This window comes from Silurus aristotelis (assembly GCF_946808225.1).
Source record: "Silurus aristotelis genome assembly, chromosome: 21".
In the NCBI taxonomy this organism is placed as follows: Eukaryota; Metazoa; Chordata; class Actinopteri; order Siluriformes; family Siluridae; genus Silurus; species Silurus aristotelis.
Window position 1 is genome coordinate 20,161,174 of NC_139594.1, and position 17,593 is coordinate 20,178,766.

Consider the following 17,593-nt stretch of genomic DNA (forward strand, 5'->3'; position numbering starts at 1 on the left):
TTATGGATAATTATTCAAATTTGTTTAAAGCTGCTTTGTAGCAAAGCTATTTTTAAAAACACACCCCCACACGCACACTCACACACACTCACACACTCTTTAAAAGAGACTCTCATTCACAAAACAGCTGTGAGGTATACAGTACACTTTCTGTTTTTCACAACCTGGTTTTTTTTTCTGTTTTTGACTGTTTGTATAAATTCTCCTGAACTGTGACAGTGTTTTTATGTCTGTTTTATTTTTTTATTTGAGTCTGAAATCTTAATGAAAGGAGGCTCGTGTGAAGGTCATATATATGACCTCTTTATTCTGTAGTGCTTTAGATGTGTGGCATTTCTACAGCAAACTGAGAGAGAAAAAGAGACATTCAGGCAGACAGGCAGATATACAGGCAAGCAGATAGACAGACAGACAGACAGGCAGACAGACAGGCAGGCAGGCAGGCAGGCAGGCAGAGATACAAGCAGGTAGAAAAACAGACAAACTAACAGACAGACAGACAGACAGACAGACAGACAGACAGACAGGCAGGCAGGCAGAGATACAAGCAGGTAGAAAAACAGACAAACAAGCAGACAGACAGACTGTCAGACAGACAGGCAGGCAGGCAGGCAGGCAGTCAGAGATACAAGTAGGTAGAAAAACAGACAGACAAGCAGGCATACAGAAAAACAGATAGACCCAGCAGGCAGACAGACAGACAGCAGTGGGAGATTTCGGGGGGAGTGGGTCTTTAAATCTGTCTGCTAAAAGTTTGTGAGAGTCTTTAAAGGGGCTTAAAATCTGCCTAAGGCCACTGATCTTACACAAACACACACACACACACACACACACACAATCACACACATACACAAACCTACACACACACACACACACAAAACGTTGAGGAATGTAGACTTCTCAGTGCATGTTTACAGCAGATTCTGTAGTGAAACACAGTGTGTTTTCTTCAGCAGACGTTTTTGCTTCGTCTGAAACTGAATACTGCGCTGCAGCACGACCACACATTCTCTGGCAGAAGAGCTCGTTGTTATGGGAGCATCAAGTAGACGATGGTTGTGTGCTGAACATTAACCACCACTGTACTGGGGCTCTATTTCTATTCCTACACCATCCTTCAGAGAGGGAGCGGAAGAGCAGATGTATAGTAGATGAGCAGATAATAGAATAGATGATGATTCTTGGGTGAATCTCGAAGTCTTGACGGGATTCTCGTTCTGGATCTGGCGTGATCCTGACCATTACCTAAGAAGAATGAACGACTTTATTAATGAAACGAATGATTTTGCTACACAAAGTGGTGTATGTGTGTGTTCGCAGCTGTGGCTGAAGCGCTGATGAACGCTTGGTGTTGTCTTTTTGTCAGAAGGCATCAGTGTTTTCCCGAAACAAAGAAGCCTGGTGATGTCACGTGTCAGAGACAGGCAGAGTTGACACAGTTCCACTAGTTTTTTTGTATGAAGAACTTGTCCTCAATCAATTCATTTTTTCGATAACGATTACAGAAAAACACAAATACAGTCACACCTTTGTGTAGTGCGGATACACTGCCTTCCTGCTTCCTCCTCACATGTCTGGGTGTTTCCTCACAGTTAGAAGACGCTTCAGACATTTCACTCTGCAGCACCATTATGCATCACATATGCTGTCAATGAAGATCTACCAAAAAGGTTTCTGGGCGTATTCATTAATATGATTTTGTAAAAATATTGGAAGTTAATAGTTAATTTCGAGCAGATCTTCCTCTTCTGCGTCCTGTGTGGCTCAGATGTCGTGGTGGATCATCTAGAGCTTATATCCTTAACGGATAGAGAGAAAAAGCACTCAGGTCATCAACATCTGATCAATCACAAGAGGAGCACAGGAGGTAATTTATCTAATTCATACAATAATATCTTCAGCTACGAAACTATGAAAATGTTGATTATTATGATATCAGTCTAAGCCTTGAGTTTGGGTTCGGTTATTTCCTCAAGTTTCTCAAGTTTCCTTCCAGCACCCATATTATGAAGATTATAAGTGACTAATATGCCCCTAGGGTGTGTGTGTGTGTGTGTGTGTGTGTGTGTGTGTGTGTGTGTGTGTGTGTGTGTGTGTGTGTGTCCACGGTGACCTGATATGATCTACTTCGGAAATTGTCAGGTGAATATGTTGAAGAAATGAAGAGAATTGCTTTTGGCTACTGCTAATAGTCAAATCTTGTCCTTTCATTTCAAGTTCGCGTCTGAGTTTCTGTCCAATCAGATTTCATGCAGGTGTTTAAACGTCAGCATCAGAGAGTGCACTAGTCAGAGCTTGTGAACTGCATCTGTAGTAAACTGCATATTCGTGCTGATTTTGATTTGGACATTTACAGGACTGACTTTTCAAGAAAAGCTGGAAATCATGAGAAAAGGTTGAACGGTTGTTTCCTATAGAGTTCGCACAAAAACACACAATTTGCCTTCCTTTCAAATCCCCATGTAAAGCGTAATGAACAGAAACAATGCACAGGGTGATTTGAATGAAGAAAATGCAACAGTTGCGGCTACAGTGAAAGGAGACGTGTTGAATTGTGCTTTTTCTTGCTTTAGTGACGACTCACGGTCTCACTGTGTGTGATGCAGCGCTCTGTTCTACTGCGTTTCTCTATAATACTAATGGGTTCTGTAGACGTGAAGTCATATTGATGGGATAAAGAGGTGGCTCAATGTAGGCCAAGGTGTGAAATGCGTAGACCACCGCTGAGATATATTTATATATATAAACCTGTGAGTCAATCTGAAGTCATAATTTCCTGCAACACCTCACTTTTGATCGTCCTGTAAATGTGTGAGCTCTAGTGATGGTTCATTCATGAATGATTTGTTCATTTTTGTTGTTCAGAGTCATTGAAGTAGTTCATCTCCAATGGGGCGCTATATAGTACATTACACTGAAAACAGAATTGAGTCGTCTGGATCAGGATTTTTAATTGTGACGATATTTATGGGAGTCACATGACAAAAGAACTAACAATAAGAGGTGAAGCTCCTCGTTCTGTTCATTATCATTTTTCCTTAGCTGCATTGTCATATTTCTATTATTGGAACTATAGTCAGAGTTGGTGTATGTAGACGTGTTGGAGAGTCTGTTTATTGAATATATGACTTTGAATTTTCCTTTATTTCTGATCAAAAAAACGAAATGAACGAAATGACAACAAAAAAAAAAGATCCGTTCATTTTGATTCACAGAACCGAGTCGCTAAAATGATCCGATCTTCCCTTCACTAATTCAACTCCCTTACATCATCAGGCGTGGGCGGGGTCTGTTTTTTTTCCTATCTTTACACTCGACCAATGGAGCTGAGCGATATGCAAATAAATGGCTTGTATTCGACCAATAGAAATAGTTATGTTAATGATCGTTGCACGTCGCGCGCTCCTTCCCGTCAGAGGCTCAGTGAGTGTTGAGACGCGCAGCGGACACGCGCGGATGTGGAGAGGAATACAGCTGTAAAGTTCTACCAAAAAAAAACAAAAAAACAACGAGCAGAAGAATGACTGTGTAGAGTTCGAGTGTCATTAGTGATTTATTTTTGTGTTAATTCTATAATCCTTTACTGGATATTTTCCTTCCTGGAGTGTGGAGCGCAGGAGTAACGGATACACCATGAAGTATAAAGTAAGTTGATGAGGTCACAGTTTCTCCGTCTCTGATTGGATGTTGTGTCGTCATAAAGTGCTATATACTGTATTGTTTCAAAGAAAAAGTGATTTCATGAAAGTTCCTCTCGTTCTCTCTGTTTCCTATTTATTCTGTACAAAACTTGTCTGACTGTGACCTCGTTAAAGATCGGACGCTCAGAGATTGGACTGTGGGGTGACCCTGAGCTCCATCATATAAATATCACCTCCGGTCCTGTTCTTTTAACACACAGCTTTATTTATCTCCACTTTCTTCTCCTCCTCCATCCTGACCTCAACGCACCAAAGTGTGAGTGATGAGGAACACGACAATAGCAAGAACCTCAGTCGCCTGCATGCGCATGTATAATCTCTTAGGGTGTAGCGTAGGGTATAGTGACGTGACCTTTACCCCTTCAACTCTGAGAGCCAGGTGAGTAACGCAACTTCCATGCGAAAGCTAAAACCCACGCACACACACACACACACACACACACACACCATGAAGAAGAATGTGGGTCTGGATCCTCATAAAGAGGAGGAGGGTCCTTTCATTCACAACTCGGCCTCCGAGTGTAGCGTTCCCATCGTTTACATTTTCTCCCGAGCGTATGGGAAGCTTCACTTCCTACTATGGTGCTCGAGCTGAATGGAATGCTTTTGTCTGCTTCACACTATCTGGAGAATGTGGGGCAGTTGGCAGGAGACGAAGAGCTGAGCTCAGATCTGCTTCTTTGGTTTCCTCTACTGTATTGCAGTGTGTCTCATCTTTCTTTCTCTTTCTCCCTCTTTCTCTCCTGATCTCTGAGATTTAATATTAGATGCATTTGCTTTGGATTTAGTGTCTGTGTCTTTAGACCAGAAAGGGCAAAATACTGCTTCATCCTGGTCTGCTTTATCATGGTCAGGGGTTTAGTGGAGCTGGTTCTCCTGCAGGAGAGTGGAAGGAAAATAGAGAAGCCTGAGGAAACCCCTGTAATCATGAGGAGAGCATGCAAAACACATCTCGAGTTCTCGTTTCTTCAGCGAAGAGCGACCAGTCAGCGATCAATGATTCAGAAAGTTACAACTACAAGGATTAATCATTTCTTGAAATATTTGCTTCAGGGTCATTTAGACACCAGAGATTGAGACCAGAAATATTTCGCTATCTGTGCCCTTCAAGTGGGGGGGCAGAATCTCCATCAATCAAGTGGCACCAGCCAATCACAGGCATCACATGTATGTATGTACAGTATGAGTGCATGTATGTGGAAGAGGGCAGACAGCCATTTTCATAAAAAGAGTTAATTAATAATTAGGCTACGTTATTAACTAGAGATCGGCTACTGGATAAAAAATAAACATTCCATATCAAATAATACTTTATTACAAAATTAAAGAAACAATACTGAATGATCAAAATGTGCTGAAGAAAATAAATCTGAATATATTTATTAATAAATCTTATAAAGTAGATATCGCTATAGTATATCTAAGTCTAAATCGAATTACATCATTGATAATCAATAAATAATTCATAGAATATGGCGCTCTTCATGCAGCGCACAGTCTCACGTGCAAAAACAAACTATCGGTGCGGATTGTTGCCGATAGCGGGGAGTTCAGCCTGTAGTTTTGGGACCCCTGATCTATAACATAAATAGAAATTATATATAACTGTAATATTGTATAGTATACTGGAGGATGTTGTAGTTTTTGTCGTGTTGTATAGTATATAGTACATTATGGTGTAGTATATTGTAGTTTTGTACGCACAACTGAGCACTCGATTCAGCTTAATAGCTTGTGGGATTTGAACTAGTGATCTTCTGATGCAAAGTCCAATGTCTTAACCACCTCATATATATATATTTAGTACAATATCATAACCCTGAGATCTTCATTGCTGGATTACAGAGATTCAGGTGAGGTGAGGTTTTTTTTAGACACTGGCTTCACCACTGACTCAAGAAAACACACACACACACACACACACACACACACACACACACACACACCGACACGCTCTAAAGGTTGCCGGTGAACTCCTACTCCTCAGAGGTCAGCTTCAGGCCAGCTCGTGCTCATGTCTTCCAGCAGGTGTCCAGGTAGGCTGTGAGGTTCTTCCTGTCTGTGATCTTCATCCCCTCAGGCGTGGTGCAGGAAGACCAGAGTTGCTCTTCAAAACTCCATCTGAGGCTCTGCTGTCTCTAGAATCTGCTGTACTTCAGAAGCTTTAAACACAACTATTTTTCCTCTCAGCAGAAAGGGGGAAAGAGAGGCCCCTGCCTCCACACACACACACACACACACACACATGTGCATACTCATTCCCAGCCCCTTACACCACCCTTTTTCAGGCTTGCATAACCGTGGCAGAAATAGCTTCTTGACCACAACGCTCAATGATTAGGTGAAGCAAAGTTCTGCTGGTTTTTTTCCCCTACTCTCTTTTTGTCCCTTTCTCTTTCCCTCCCTCTCTCCCTCTTTCTCTGTATGGACTCAGGTTGCATGTCCTGCTCTTTAAGCCGAGAGAGGCAGAGGAAGGCAAATATTGTTCTGAAAGCAAAAGAGGTACAGCGGGAGGAGTAGGAGGGGGGGGGGGGGGGGGGGGTTATGGAAAGAAAAATAATAAATGGAAACTAGGAGGACGGGAGTGGGAAAGCTGTGTGTGTGTGTGTGTGTGTGTGTGTGTGTGTGTGTGTGTGTGTTTCATTCATTTGTTCACTGGCCAAATGATTGGTGTGTGATTTTTTTTTTTCATTTATATATAGTGTGTGTGTGAAAGAAGAGTCTTAGCTCATTGTGTGTGTGTGTGTGTGTGTGTGTGTGTGTGTGTGTGTGTGTGTGTGTGTGTGTGTGTGTGTGTGCACCATGGTATAAAAACACTTCTCTCCAGGCATCCCACATTCTCCATACTGAGAACAACAGCTATTCATACAGAGCAGGTTTCAACCAGTGATCTCCCCCCACCTTTATTTTAGAGGCCCTCACACACACACACACACACACACACACACACACACACACACACACACACACTAAAACCACATGTAAGTGCAGGTCCACATTTGTGTTCCTGAGAAACATTTTATTTGTATTGCACTTTGAAACAATTGTCTTAAAGCAGCTTTACCCAGATAATGTGGTAAAACATCTAACAGTCTCCTTGAGATTCTTCAGCAGGCACCTTGATGTCATTGAGTATTTCTTACCCCATATTACCCCACTAAAAGTGAGGGTTTAACATGATAGCATCACATTATTTAAGCACATTGTTGGTCTGCTGAGCGGCTGTGGCTGTAGCTGTGGTGTGTGTGTGTGTGTGTGTGTGTGTATACAGGATGTACATGATGTGTGTGTGTGATGACTAGATTATGTTCCTTTTGAGACTTAAGATAAGCCTCTGTAGAATATTAATTGTAGTTCTCGCCGTAGTTTTTAGAAAAGCTGTGAGGAACCTATGCTCCACCTCTCTTCCATCTCCATGTGTGTTATCACTAGCTACATCACTGAGCTTCTACTCTGACTCATGATAACACACACTGTCACTTGAAGTTTTCTCTTAGTCTTCAGGAAGTCAGCTCTCCATCGGCTCTCCATCCTGCTGGTTGAGACGAATCATTTTAAAACCGTGTGGTTGAAGTCACCAGAGCTGCAACACCATAGCTTATCTGATTAAGCGAGGGTTGAAAAAGGTTTGCGGTCTCGGACTGTGGGATCGCTTCATTGACTGCTTCATGCACAAAATGATTAATGGTGCTGGGGATTTTTTTCACCCTCAGGATGTTGATGAAAAGCGTAAGGGGGCGGCCATTGCTTCACACTGCAGAGGAAATGGGTGGAGTTTTCGAACACATAGATGCAGAAACACAATAAACACCCCAGAGTGTGTAACATACTGTAGAAGTCAGAATCTGTCACTTCTCCTTCATCTCCAGTCGTTAAGTGTTTATGGATTGGGGATGAACGTAGCATCCTTTAGCACAAACGCCATGAAAAGTAGAACCCCACTCTTCTGAACGGTCGAGAAGGACATCAATGAAGCGTGTGGTGTGAGTTTAAACAGGAAGCTCGCTCGGTGTACAAAAAGCCACAAGGTCTTTCTTAGCGTCATTACCATAATTATTTTCTATATTTACTCATGTGAAACCAGGGCAAGTAAATGTGCTGGCTCATGCTCCCGCCCCTTCCTGAGGCCCACGCCGGAGCAGCAGTTACCCTACATCATTTCACCAGAATTGGCGTAACATCTGCTTTTTGTGCTTTGGAGGAGCAGGTGACCGAGGGAACGAATTTGGGTTGCTGTTAGAGTAAGGATTCATTAGGGCAAAGTCTGGGCAGTGGTTTGTTATTAGATTATGGGGCTTTAGGGCAGATTGTGGGCAGTGGTTTGGTATTTGAGTATGGGGCTTTAAGGCAAATTCTGAGAATTAGTTTGGTTTCTGAGTATGGGGAAATCAGGGCAAATTCTGGGCAGTGGTCTGTTATTTGAGTATGGGGCTTTTGGGCAAACTCTGGGCAGTGGTTTGTTTTGTATGGGGAATTGGGGAAATTTAAATATAGGGCATTTGAACAGATTTGCATGTTGGATTGGTATGTGAGTATGGTTTACTGGGGCGAATTCGGGTCTTTAGGTAATGTTTAGGTATGAAGAATTGGGGCAAATTCAGGGGCATTTGGTCCGCGAATAAGTAAACATTTGACTCACATTCCTAGTAAAGTGAAGTGACCCAGAGAAGTGCAGCAGTCAGCTGTGTTTAGACGAAGTTCAGACTCTGGGGTTAGGGGGGGGGGGGGGGGATGCTTTCTTTAGAACCACATGAGTCATGAATTTCCTAAAAGTAAGAAAGCAGTGTGAGGACTCGACTACACGCTATTTCTTCACACTAGATCACATTGTAAACTTCCGCCTGGGTGCTGCTCATGCGATAGAGTGTGAGCATGAAGTCATGACGGTGCATTTGTGATGATAATGGTAAAACATCTCCCAACTTCCCATCAGCCCAATGTTACACTGATAAGTGTCAGGAGGCCCAGGTTTAACTAGCACACGGTGAATCTGACACACTGTGTCCTGGCTGTGACCGACGTGGTGTGTGATGTGCTGAAGCTCCATAATGAGTGTTGTGTGGGTATTCAGGCAACGTCCTGGGTTTTTAGCTAATAGATTTTGTTTTCAGGGTCAAAGTCGAGCGCTTCAGTACACAAGCATGTGCCGTCTGAGGTTCTGTGTGAGCCATGCTGACATTACCACTGGGTTTGGTCGTGGTTGACCTCCAGGGTCACGCTGGAGCTCACTAACGTCTTTGTGAGCAAGTGGTTGTTATGCGAAGTGTTAGTGTGTGACCAAGACAACCAGCCTGACACAATAGCCACATATCTGATCAGAGATAATGGAGGCCAGGCAGGGAGGTTCACGTGGGAACTGTTTTCCCGCTCTGAATGCGAGAAAGAGGCACCGTCACTTTAACTTTCATCAGAAGTGATTTGTAAGGAGTTTGCTCTCGGTTGTTCTGTAAATAGGTATGTTGCGCAAAAGGTAAGGAGTTAAAGGAGGCGGCTTAGTGGTTGGATTACTTTTGTTGTGACGGCCTCAGGACAGACGTTTTGCTCGCATCACGCCTGGCTGGAGATATTTTTATGATTGTTTTCAATGCTGGATGAAGTAAACAAACCATGAGTTAAAGTACAGATAGATTTAGTAAAATATGACTTGAGTAAAAGTACAAAGGTTTTTGCCTTTAATTGTACTTAAGTATTCAAAGTGCTATGATTTATTATAAATATAATGTTTCTATTACTATTTTTATCACAATCACCTCAGTTTATGTGAAAAGACACAAGTCTGGAGTTTTTTTCATCGTTTATTTTTTTCTAAATGTTCAGCTTGATGTTGAACTGATGCTGAACTGTATGATGGTGATCAGTAGATACACCAAGCGCCAGTAAATAGCAATATTAGTTTTTTATTCTTTATGCTGATTGGTTCGATTTATTCTCGTCCAGCAGAACCAGATGGCGAAAGCACTGTATGACAACGTGCCTGAGTCCCCAGAGGAGTTGGCATTCCGCAAAGGTGACATCCTGACGGTGATCGAGCAAAACACAGGAGGACTGGAAGGCTGGTGGCTCTGCTCGCTGCATGGGCGTCAGGGCATCGCCCCGGGGAACCGCCTCAAGCTTCTTATTGCCCCCATGTTCGAGGGCAATACAGCATCCACTCCCACATCTTCACCAAACCTGGTTCACCAGCAACAGAGACCCCAGACTCCCCAAGGCATCTACCAGGTGCCCCCCTGCCAGGATGTCTACCAGGTCCCACAGAGGAGCGTGCTGGCTGTGGACGGAATGCCGTCAAAAGTAAGGAAGATTTTCGTACAGTTTTGCTGAGCAAAAGGTTGGTAGAAAAGGGGGGGTAAGCTAGCAAAAACAGCCTGGGTGTGTCCTCAGTCCTTCACATATTATGTATAGCTCTCTTATTCTTATCTCAGCGCACTGCGTCTGAGCTGAAAACCACAGAAAGTCCAACAAAACAAGGTTTTGCGAGTGTGCGCAAGAAGGAAATCTGTAATCAACTTCACATTTACTGACTTTTCTGGAGCTCGCAGGTTTTTCATTTTCAGTTACAGAAACTCGCTGCTCTCAGTGGTCCGACATTTCGGAGAAGTTTGATAGAAAATATACAGGGCGCGTGTATGAAACAGGGGATGACGGATCCGTTTCAAACTACTGCACCCATGATACTGGAGAATTGGCTTTTTGTCTTTTTGCTCTAACGTCTAAGTGTTTTTTTTTTTTTTACTTGACAAGTTTCCAAAGCCAGACTGCTATTTTTTGCAGCCGCTGAAGCAGAGCGCTTGTTTGCTGTTTTCCACTCCAGCCCTCGCATGCATGAGGTCAGGCTGCAGGGCGTGTCGGCGTCTAGCGGTGCACTGTTTTTCACCACGACAGACGGGGTGAAGTTAATCTGCGACCATTGCGTAGGTGTGGCTTTGAGAAAGGTGCAGCTCAGATGAGGATTTCCTGCTTAATTCGCTCTCAGTGCTATAATATCTCTATAGATTTGCATGATAATTCGGTTTTCTGGAGCATGAGGATTTCAGTGTGAGATCAGTCATGGTGTCTGGAGTTGTCCTCACACTCTTGCTTTCAGCAGTTTTCGCCCACTGCGTAACATTTCCTGTCTTGCGAGCGCTAACGCAGTCACACCCACCAGTCTTCATCAAATCATTATACTGTACATGCAGACTGCAGACTAGTTCACAGGGATTTGATTTAATGTCAGTGTGTCTTAGCAAGTCCGTTTCTATCAGTGTTATCAGTGCCCATCATCACTGTCTATAAAGGAACGATAAAGAGTTATGAGTGTAGGCAGTGTGTAGCCACACCTTTCTGTAGAAGAATGATCAGCGTCACGTCTCGTTCAGGTCCCACGTAATAAAAGCCGAGTGGTCTCAATCTTTATGATAAAGCACAAGTAACTAAATAGATAATGCCTTGATGTGAACAACTGCCACCGTCCCGGTCCAGCCCCAATACTGCAATTTCCGCGAGGAGTCTGTTGACGGAGAAGGAAACAAACGTTGCGTTTCCTTCCTCATTTTTCCGGCGGAGACGTCTGAGCTCTCTGAGGATTTGCCACTTAATTGCCTGCATTAATGGGATGTGTGTCCCAACTGCTCTTTAAATAGATCGGGTTTGTTATTCAACCCTGTTCAACTGTATTCCGTGTGCCATGAGGGCATTTTGGTTAAAGTTCACTAATAAGAGTCAGTTCGATGCAGTTTTAATCCAGCCTCATCATTAGTAGGGTCACCCTGAGGTGCTCACGCTGCCGTTTTTAACGACTACTCCAGAGTCGAATCAAATGCAAAAGAATTCATGTCCTGCCCCAGAATCACACAAAACCGTGGTCATTATTTGTGATATGTGTAATGTAATCCTGTACTCCCTCTGCTGCTTCGAGACGTGTCCAGTCTGAGCACGCGCTGCAATAAAAAGGAGCTCCTGCACGTTGTTTTATGGCAGTTCCATGAAGTCATTGTAGAGCCACATTATCATTATTAATATCTGAAGGGTAATAAGCCTGAGATACTGGGTTGCAGAATGCGAGGTGGAATCAGAACAAGAGAGAGTTTTATTTATCTACGTTTCAAAATAGTCCCCTTAAACCCCAATACAGCGCCTCCCAGCTTATCCCCGCCACTTCTGGAAGTCTTATTTCCCAAATGTGTCGAGCACCTGGACCTCCCTAACGGTGTCAAAACAGCGACCTTTGAGCTGCATCTTCATCTTCGGGAAGAGGCTGAAGTCCGCAGGAGCCAAATCTGTTGAGGAGTGTGATTGTGGAAGTGAAATCGTGTTGTTTTCGGCCAGAAACCTTGTGCGAGAAAAGTTCGGTGACACACGTGGTCAGAATAGCAGACGCGGTAACGCCAGTGGTCAGAATAGCACCAGTCACACTGCGACCGATGTACACAGGACGATGTCTTTTGGCACACTGACTTATGAAATGTCGGTGCTCTCTGTGACTATGCGTGCAACCTTGTGCTGCCATCTGTTGGCATGGTACAAAATTAGTCTTGATGCTTTTAGATACCAGCTCATGTAATGCTCTGTGTTCACTGCAATTTATCCAGCCTAATCATAAGCAGCTTCCAAAGGCAGAGAGGTGCTAAGAAAGAGGAACCTGAGGCTCACTGAGGTTAAAAAAAAAGGACACAAAATGAGACAAACAAATGTACATCCAAATGTGTTGCTTTCACCAGCAGTATGTTCAGAGCTTCCAACTCAGATGGCTTTCTACTGGCCTCTGTCCAATCCATCCATATATCCACTCAATACATCCAAGTGTTTCCATTTTACATGGTGTCTCAGTTCTTCACTGATACCAGCATTGTACGAGTTGTGTGTTTTATCTTGTTCTGGTTCAGTCTCCGAGGTAAAGGAACAGGCCCGAGGCTCCAGTGGTCTGAGCTGACCTCACCATTCTTCACTGATGAGTTATATGTAGGAATGCATTTGATGTGTCCCTAAACACACACTCACACACACGCAAGCAAGTGTGTGATGATCCTGGTTATTAATACCATCTGGATGTTGTCTCCTCGGCTGTGTGTGTGTGTTGCGTCATGATAGTCGTCGTTCTCTCCGGTTAACAACCTGCATGTGGTTCAGATTCTTTAGTCCTTTAACTGAACCCCGGGAAGGGAATAGCAGCGTGCAAGCGGAACGCCATGAAGAGAGGGAATTCCTAACATTCCTCTGTCTGAACACATTAGAGGAAACTGTGAAGATACTTCTAGCATAATTGTCTTGTAATGATCAGTTTGACTAAGACGTAGTTTTCTTTCTCAGGTGACGACTCCGACACGAGTCGGACAGACGTACTTGTTTAACCCTTCCTCCAGCAGCACTCAAGACCTCTACGACGTTCCTCCGATGAGAACTCATGGGGTGAGTAAAGTTCACGTCTGTCTCTGACGCCCTGCATCAGTGATTCTCATGAACAATCACCGGATCAGTGTTGTGTTTTCTGACTTTTCAGGTGTACGACATTCCTGCCGGGAAAAAGAAAGGAAACCATGCAAGTTCTCAAACCCAGGGTCTTTACGACATTCCTCCGACGCAGGAAGCGAAGAATCAGGGGGTGTACGACATACCACCACCATCACAAGGGGTACGTTTTAATCTTGTGATGGATTTAATGGTTTAGCAGGAAAGCGTTTACAGCGTAGATGAATTCGCTATGCTCCCTTTTTTCCGACATCTCAGCGCCAACAGTAGGAGAAAATAAATAGTCTTCTTTTTATCCGTTTCCTGTGGTTGTTAAATGAGACCTCTGCCTGCCAGCAGTGATGTAGTCCGACCCCGTTAAAGACTTAAATAACTGCCCATTTTATACCTCCGTGCTGTTCGGAGCACGGCGCAGCCCAACGCCGCGAGTTTGTTTGCAAGAAATTAAGAAATGCAGAGAACCTGTTATTTGCGACCCCTTTAATTAAAGGGTTTGTGAGTCGCTCTACAAGGCAGATTTCAAGCCTGGCTGAAAACGCTTACAACGTTCACGCCGGTTATTTCTTGTTCCCATGGTTTGGACAAACCCTATGCTTTATGCTCAGATCAGGCTTCTGGATAATACCGGGAAATGAGGTCATGGGAGGTGGACTGGGAAAAACTTTTTTTAATTCGCTATAAAATGGAAAATTAAAACACTCAGTCACTGAAATGAAACTGCTGTAGACCACTTAACCCATAAAATCACACCATGTCCCACTTGCATACCTGTCCATGAATACCCTGCAGAGGTATTATACCAGGGGTCCCCAAACATTTTTCTGTAAGGGCCACATAATGTTTCCTTTCTTCAATGGGGGTCTGTAACAGGAAATGCAACGTGACCGAGTGACTACCAGTGTTATTGTGGAGATTTTATTATGATTTTTAAAGCAGTTATTTCGCCTCCTAATGCTGGATTAGTTTATTATTTAGTTTTTTCACCGTACAGACACATGAGCGTCACTTTACAGCAGATGTATTGCATATTAAAACAGCATTATTACTATCAGAATGACTTTTTTTTATATTAATTTCCATTGAAATCAAAACATTTGCTTGCTTGTGGTTGGTGGGGGAAATCGTTACATATAATTTGGCTGCGTTAATAATAGGAGATCGACCGATAGCGATTGCAAGGTTGGATCGTACTCGCCGACAACCGACTCCCCATAATGCCAGATCCATTTCTATACTTGTCAAGTCATTTGAGATGTGAAGGAGATGTGTTTTGTTCTGCTTGTTGTTTGTGCATTGATAATGGACTTCATGACGTTTCCATTTCATTAGGTTTATCCCGTACCACCTGGTAAAACTAACGGCGATCAAGAAGAGGGCAACTATGACTTTCCACAGCCCCACAAGAAGAAGATGGAGGGCGTGTACGATGTTCCGCCGATGTTGTTGTCTAAATCTGCCCAGTCGAACTATGACTTCCCTCAAGGCAACTGCAGTAGTGCCATGTACGACATTCCAGCAAGCCAGATTAACTCTGGAGCGTCCCATGATTTATACGACGTTCCACGCGGGATTCCGCAGCAAACGCAGAGCAGGGAACAGGATCGTAACAGGGGTATCTATGATGTCCCACCCCCCGATTCTCGTGCCGTGGCTGATGTGAGTGAAGGCATGAACCGCTTTTCTTTTTCCAGCACAGGAAGTAGCATGTCCACATCTTCGTCTTTAGGCGGTTCTTCGGCAGAGGGCCGTCTTGTGCTGGACCTAGATTGTGCCTTGCAAAAGCTTAGCCACATTCAGCAAGGCCTGGAATCGTCCCTGTCCTCTCTGAAAGCCTTGACCTCCTCGCCCAGCTGGAGAACTTACGGCTTCATGGAGCGCTATGCTAACGAACTGCGCTCCAAAATGGAGCGTGTTCGAGGTGCTCTTGCCGAATTCCTTGCTTTTGGAAAAGGCGCCGCAGCGAACGCGTCTACTCTGTCAGACCCGGTGCTGCATTCCAAACTGAGGAAGCAGCTGCAGAGGCTGGAGGACTCGCAGCAGATCCTGCAACAGAGCCTGGAGAACAGTAGCTGGGCTCTTGCGACTGGAAAGCAGCAGAGCAAAAGTGACGAACTGGACCGTTTTATTATGGTGGCACACACCCTGCCTGACGATGGAAAGCAGTTGGTGTCCACAGTAAGGAGCCATGCAGAGCTGCTGTTCCGCAGGGCACCCATAGAGGGCGTTGTTCACCCATTCACCTGCAACCCAATCGAAGAGGAGAGCTACGACAGCCAAACCAAACCGTTCCCCCTGGTTCAGGATAGCGAACAGTGTGTAAAAAGTTGGATGGAGGATTATGACTACGTCCATTTGCAGGTGAGAACGGTGGAAAAAGTTATTTTCTTTCGATGCAGCAAGTTCATGCCAGACTCAGTGATGTTTATCGGTTTGCTCATGTCAAAAAGAAAAGCATTTTAAGCTCTAATGTTCTCTAATACGAGGTGGCGTCAAAAAGTTTCGAGAAGAGCCCTGTTTACAAGAAAGTACTTTATTTATCTACGTTTGCACACTATCACCTTCAAAATAGACCCCTTGCACAGCAATACAGCGCCCCAGTGTTCCTGGGACAAACCTAGTCTTAAACCTTTTTAATGCCACCTCATAAACGTTATCCACACTACACAAAGCACATTGGCTGTTTGTAGTTTTCCTGCAGGCACTACAGTACAGAATTAAACAGGACTTTTATTTCCGCAGGGAAAAGAGGAATTCGAGCGTCAGCAGAAGGCACTCTTAGAAAAGGAGAACATCGTGAACCAGTGCAAGGTCAAACTGGGACAGGAACAGGTGACTTTTACCTCCGATTCCATTAAGAACGTGAGCATAGAATATGGGATGTGCTTCATTCTATTTTTTCTTCTCTTTCTCCTAGCTGAATCAGTTTAAGCAGCTGGAGCGGGAGGTGATCAAACCTGTAGAAAACGACTTCACACGCTGGATCTCACGTCAGCACTCCACAGGCTCCTCCTCCCCATCAGATTCTTCCTCCACGTCCTCCGCAGGAGGCGGAGTTCACTTATGTGGGCGGGACCGGCAGCTTCTGGCCTTCTACGGAGAGCAGTGCGAGCAGCACTTCGTGACCCTGCTAAACGCCGTGGACGCATTCTTCAGCTGCGTGGGGGCCGGCCAGCCCCCAAGGATCTTCGTCGCTCACGCCAAATTCGTCATCCTCAGTGCACATAAGCTTGTATTTATCGGAGACACTCTGTCGCGCCAAGCTACGATGCCCGAAGTGGCCAATCGGGTGATGGACTCGAGCAACGTGCTGTGCGAGTTGCTCAAAACGGTAGTAGGAGCCACGAAAGCAGCTGCCCTGCATTACCCCAACACGACAGCCGTGCAGGAGATGGTGGATCGAGTCACGTCCCTCTCTCACCACGCACAGCAGTTTAAAATGCAGCTCTTACAGATGGCCACGTTGTGATCCGCGGGAAACGTGCTCACGTTTGAACTAAAAAAAAACGTTCCATCATGTTATATGTATTACGCACATTGACAAATGCCGGCTTTGTAAATAATGTCGTCCAGTATCCCGTGTAAATATTTGATTTAGATTTGTTTTATATAAGAAGAAATGCTATGAATATATTTGACTATAAAGCGGCTTCAGGATGGATTTTCGTTCTCGGTTTTTAACCGTTTTTAACGATCGCCTTATAAATTGTGCTCTTTCGCCCAGTAGATCGAAGCCGCACCTGCTACTGGAAATGTAGACGTTCTTTACCTTCTGTTGGTGTGAAAGTAAAAGACTCGTCATTTTATTGTTTTGTGATTTCAGACAAAACTGTATCCTCAGAACACGTGTAGACTGGGCCAGCAGGGGGCGCTGGTAATCAAGGCTTTTCAACCAAATAACGAACAGCAAAACTAGCAAACTACTCTGATACCTCTATACCTTATGCAAACTCAAACGGCTGTGTGCCGACCCGAGAACATCTGCAATACGATTTTTTCTCCGGTACGGACCTGCGCACGCTTTAACATGCTTTATGGGGCCTAAAAGTACTGACGTCATTAATTCGGATCCCTTTTTTTTTTTTTTTTTTTTTTTAATGTGACTGCACAAAAAAAAAAAAATTTACTATTGAAATGCTGTATAATGGCTGGAGGTCATCCTGAGCTGTAGAAATGCTCTTAGCACTGCTAGACAGCCAGACCACGTCTTAAATACGTCTCAAATTTAGAAGCGATTACATCATGCCTCTGATCAGGGTTTTGTCTCTTTGCTTGATCATTGATCATAATCTCCTACTTGCTAGACTAGGAAATGTTGTTGGAATAAAGGGAACAGTTCTCTCCTGGCTCAGGTCTTATTTGACTCAGTTTGTTGGTGTAAATGGTGAGTTCTCCACACTCTCCGAGGTAAAGTTTGGTATTCCGCAAGGATCTGTCTTAGGCCCACT

The 17,593-nt window shown here is 44.1% G+C and overlaps 1 protein-coding gene across 6 annotated transcripts; it reads left to right on the top strand.

The window, feature by feature from the left end:
• The first annotated feature begins 1,411 nt into the window (after positions 1-1,411).
• nedd9 (neural precursor cell expressed, developmentally down-regulated 9) lies at positions 1,412-16,952 on the top strand. Of its 6 annotated transcripts, none has more exons than XM_083523610.1 (8): positions 1,412-1,670; positions 1,738-1,867; positions 9,639-9,992; positions 12,990-13,088; positions 13,180-13,311; positions 14,478-15,506; positions 15,888-15,977; positions 16,063-16,952. In XM_083523610.1, the coding sequence occupies exons 3-8, from the start codon at positions 9,648-9,650 to the stop codon at positions 16,612-16,614; spliced, it is 2,247 nt and encodes a 748-aa protein (XP_083379736.1). In that variant the 5' UTR covers positions 1,412-1,670; positions 1,738-1,867; positions 9,639-9,647; the 3' UTR covers positions 16,615-16,952. The 6 variants fall into 6 exon arrangements, with proteins under 6 accessions (XP_083379736.1, XP_083379735.1, XP_083379732.1 ...); XM_083523609.1 differs by having other exon boundaries at positions 1,500-1,670; positions 9,642-9,992; XM_083523606.1 differs by lacking the exons at positions 1,412-1,670; positions 1,738-1,867 and adding an exon at positions 3,253-3,645.
• Positions 16,953-17,593: the final 641 nt, after the last annotated feature.

Coding starts and splice junctions, on each gene's coding strand:
- nedd9 (XM_083523606.1), top strand. Junction 13,089..13,179: donor CTCCGATGAGAACTCATGGG/GTGAGTAAAGTT, acceptor CTGACTTTTCAG/GTGTACGACATTCCTGCCGG. Junction 15,507..15,887: donor ATGACTACGTCCATTTGCAG/GTGAGAACGGTG, acceptor TTATTTCCGCAG/GGAAAAGAGGAATTCGAGCG.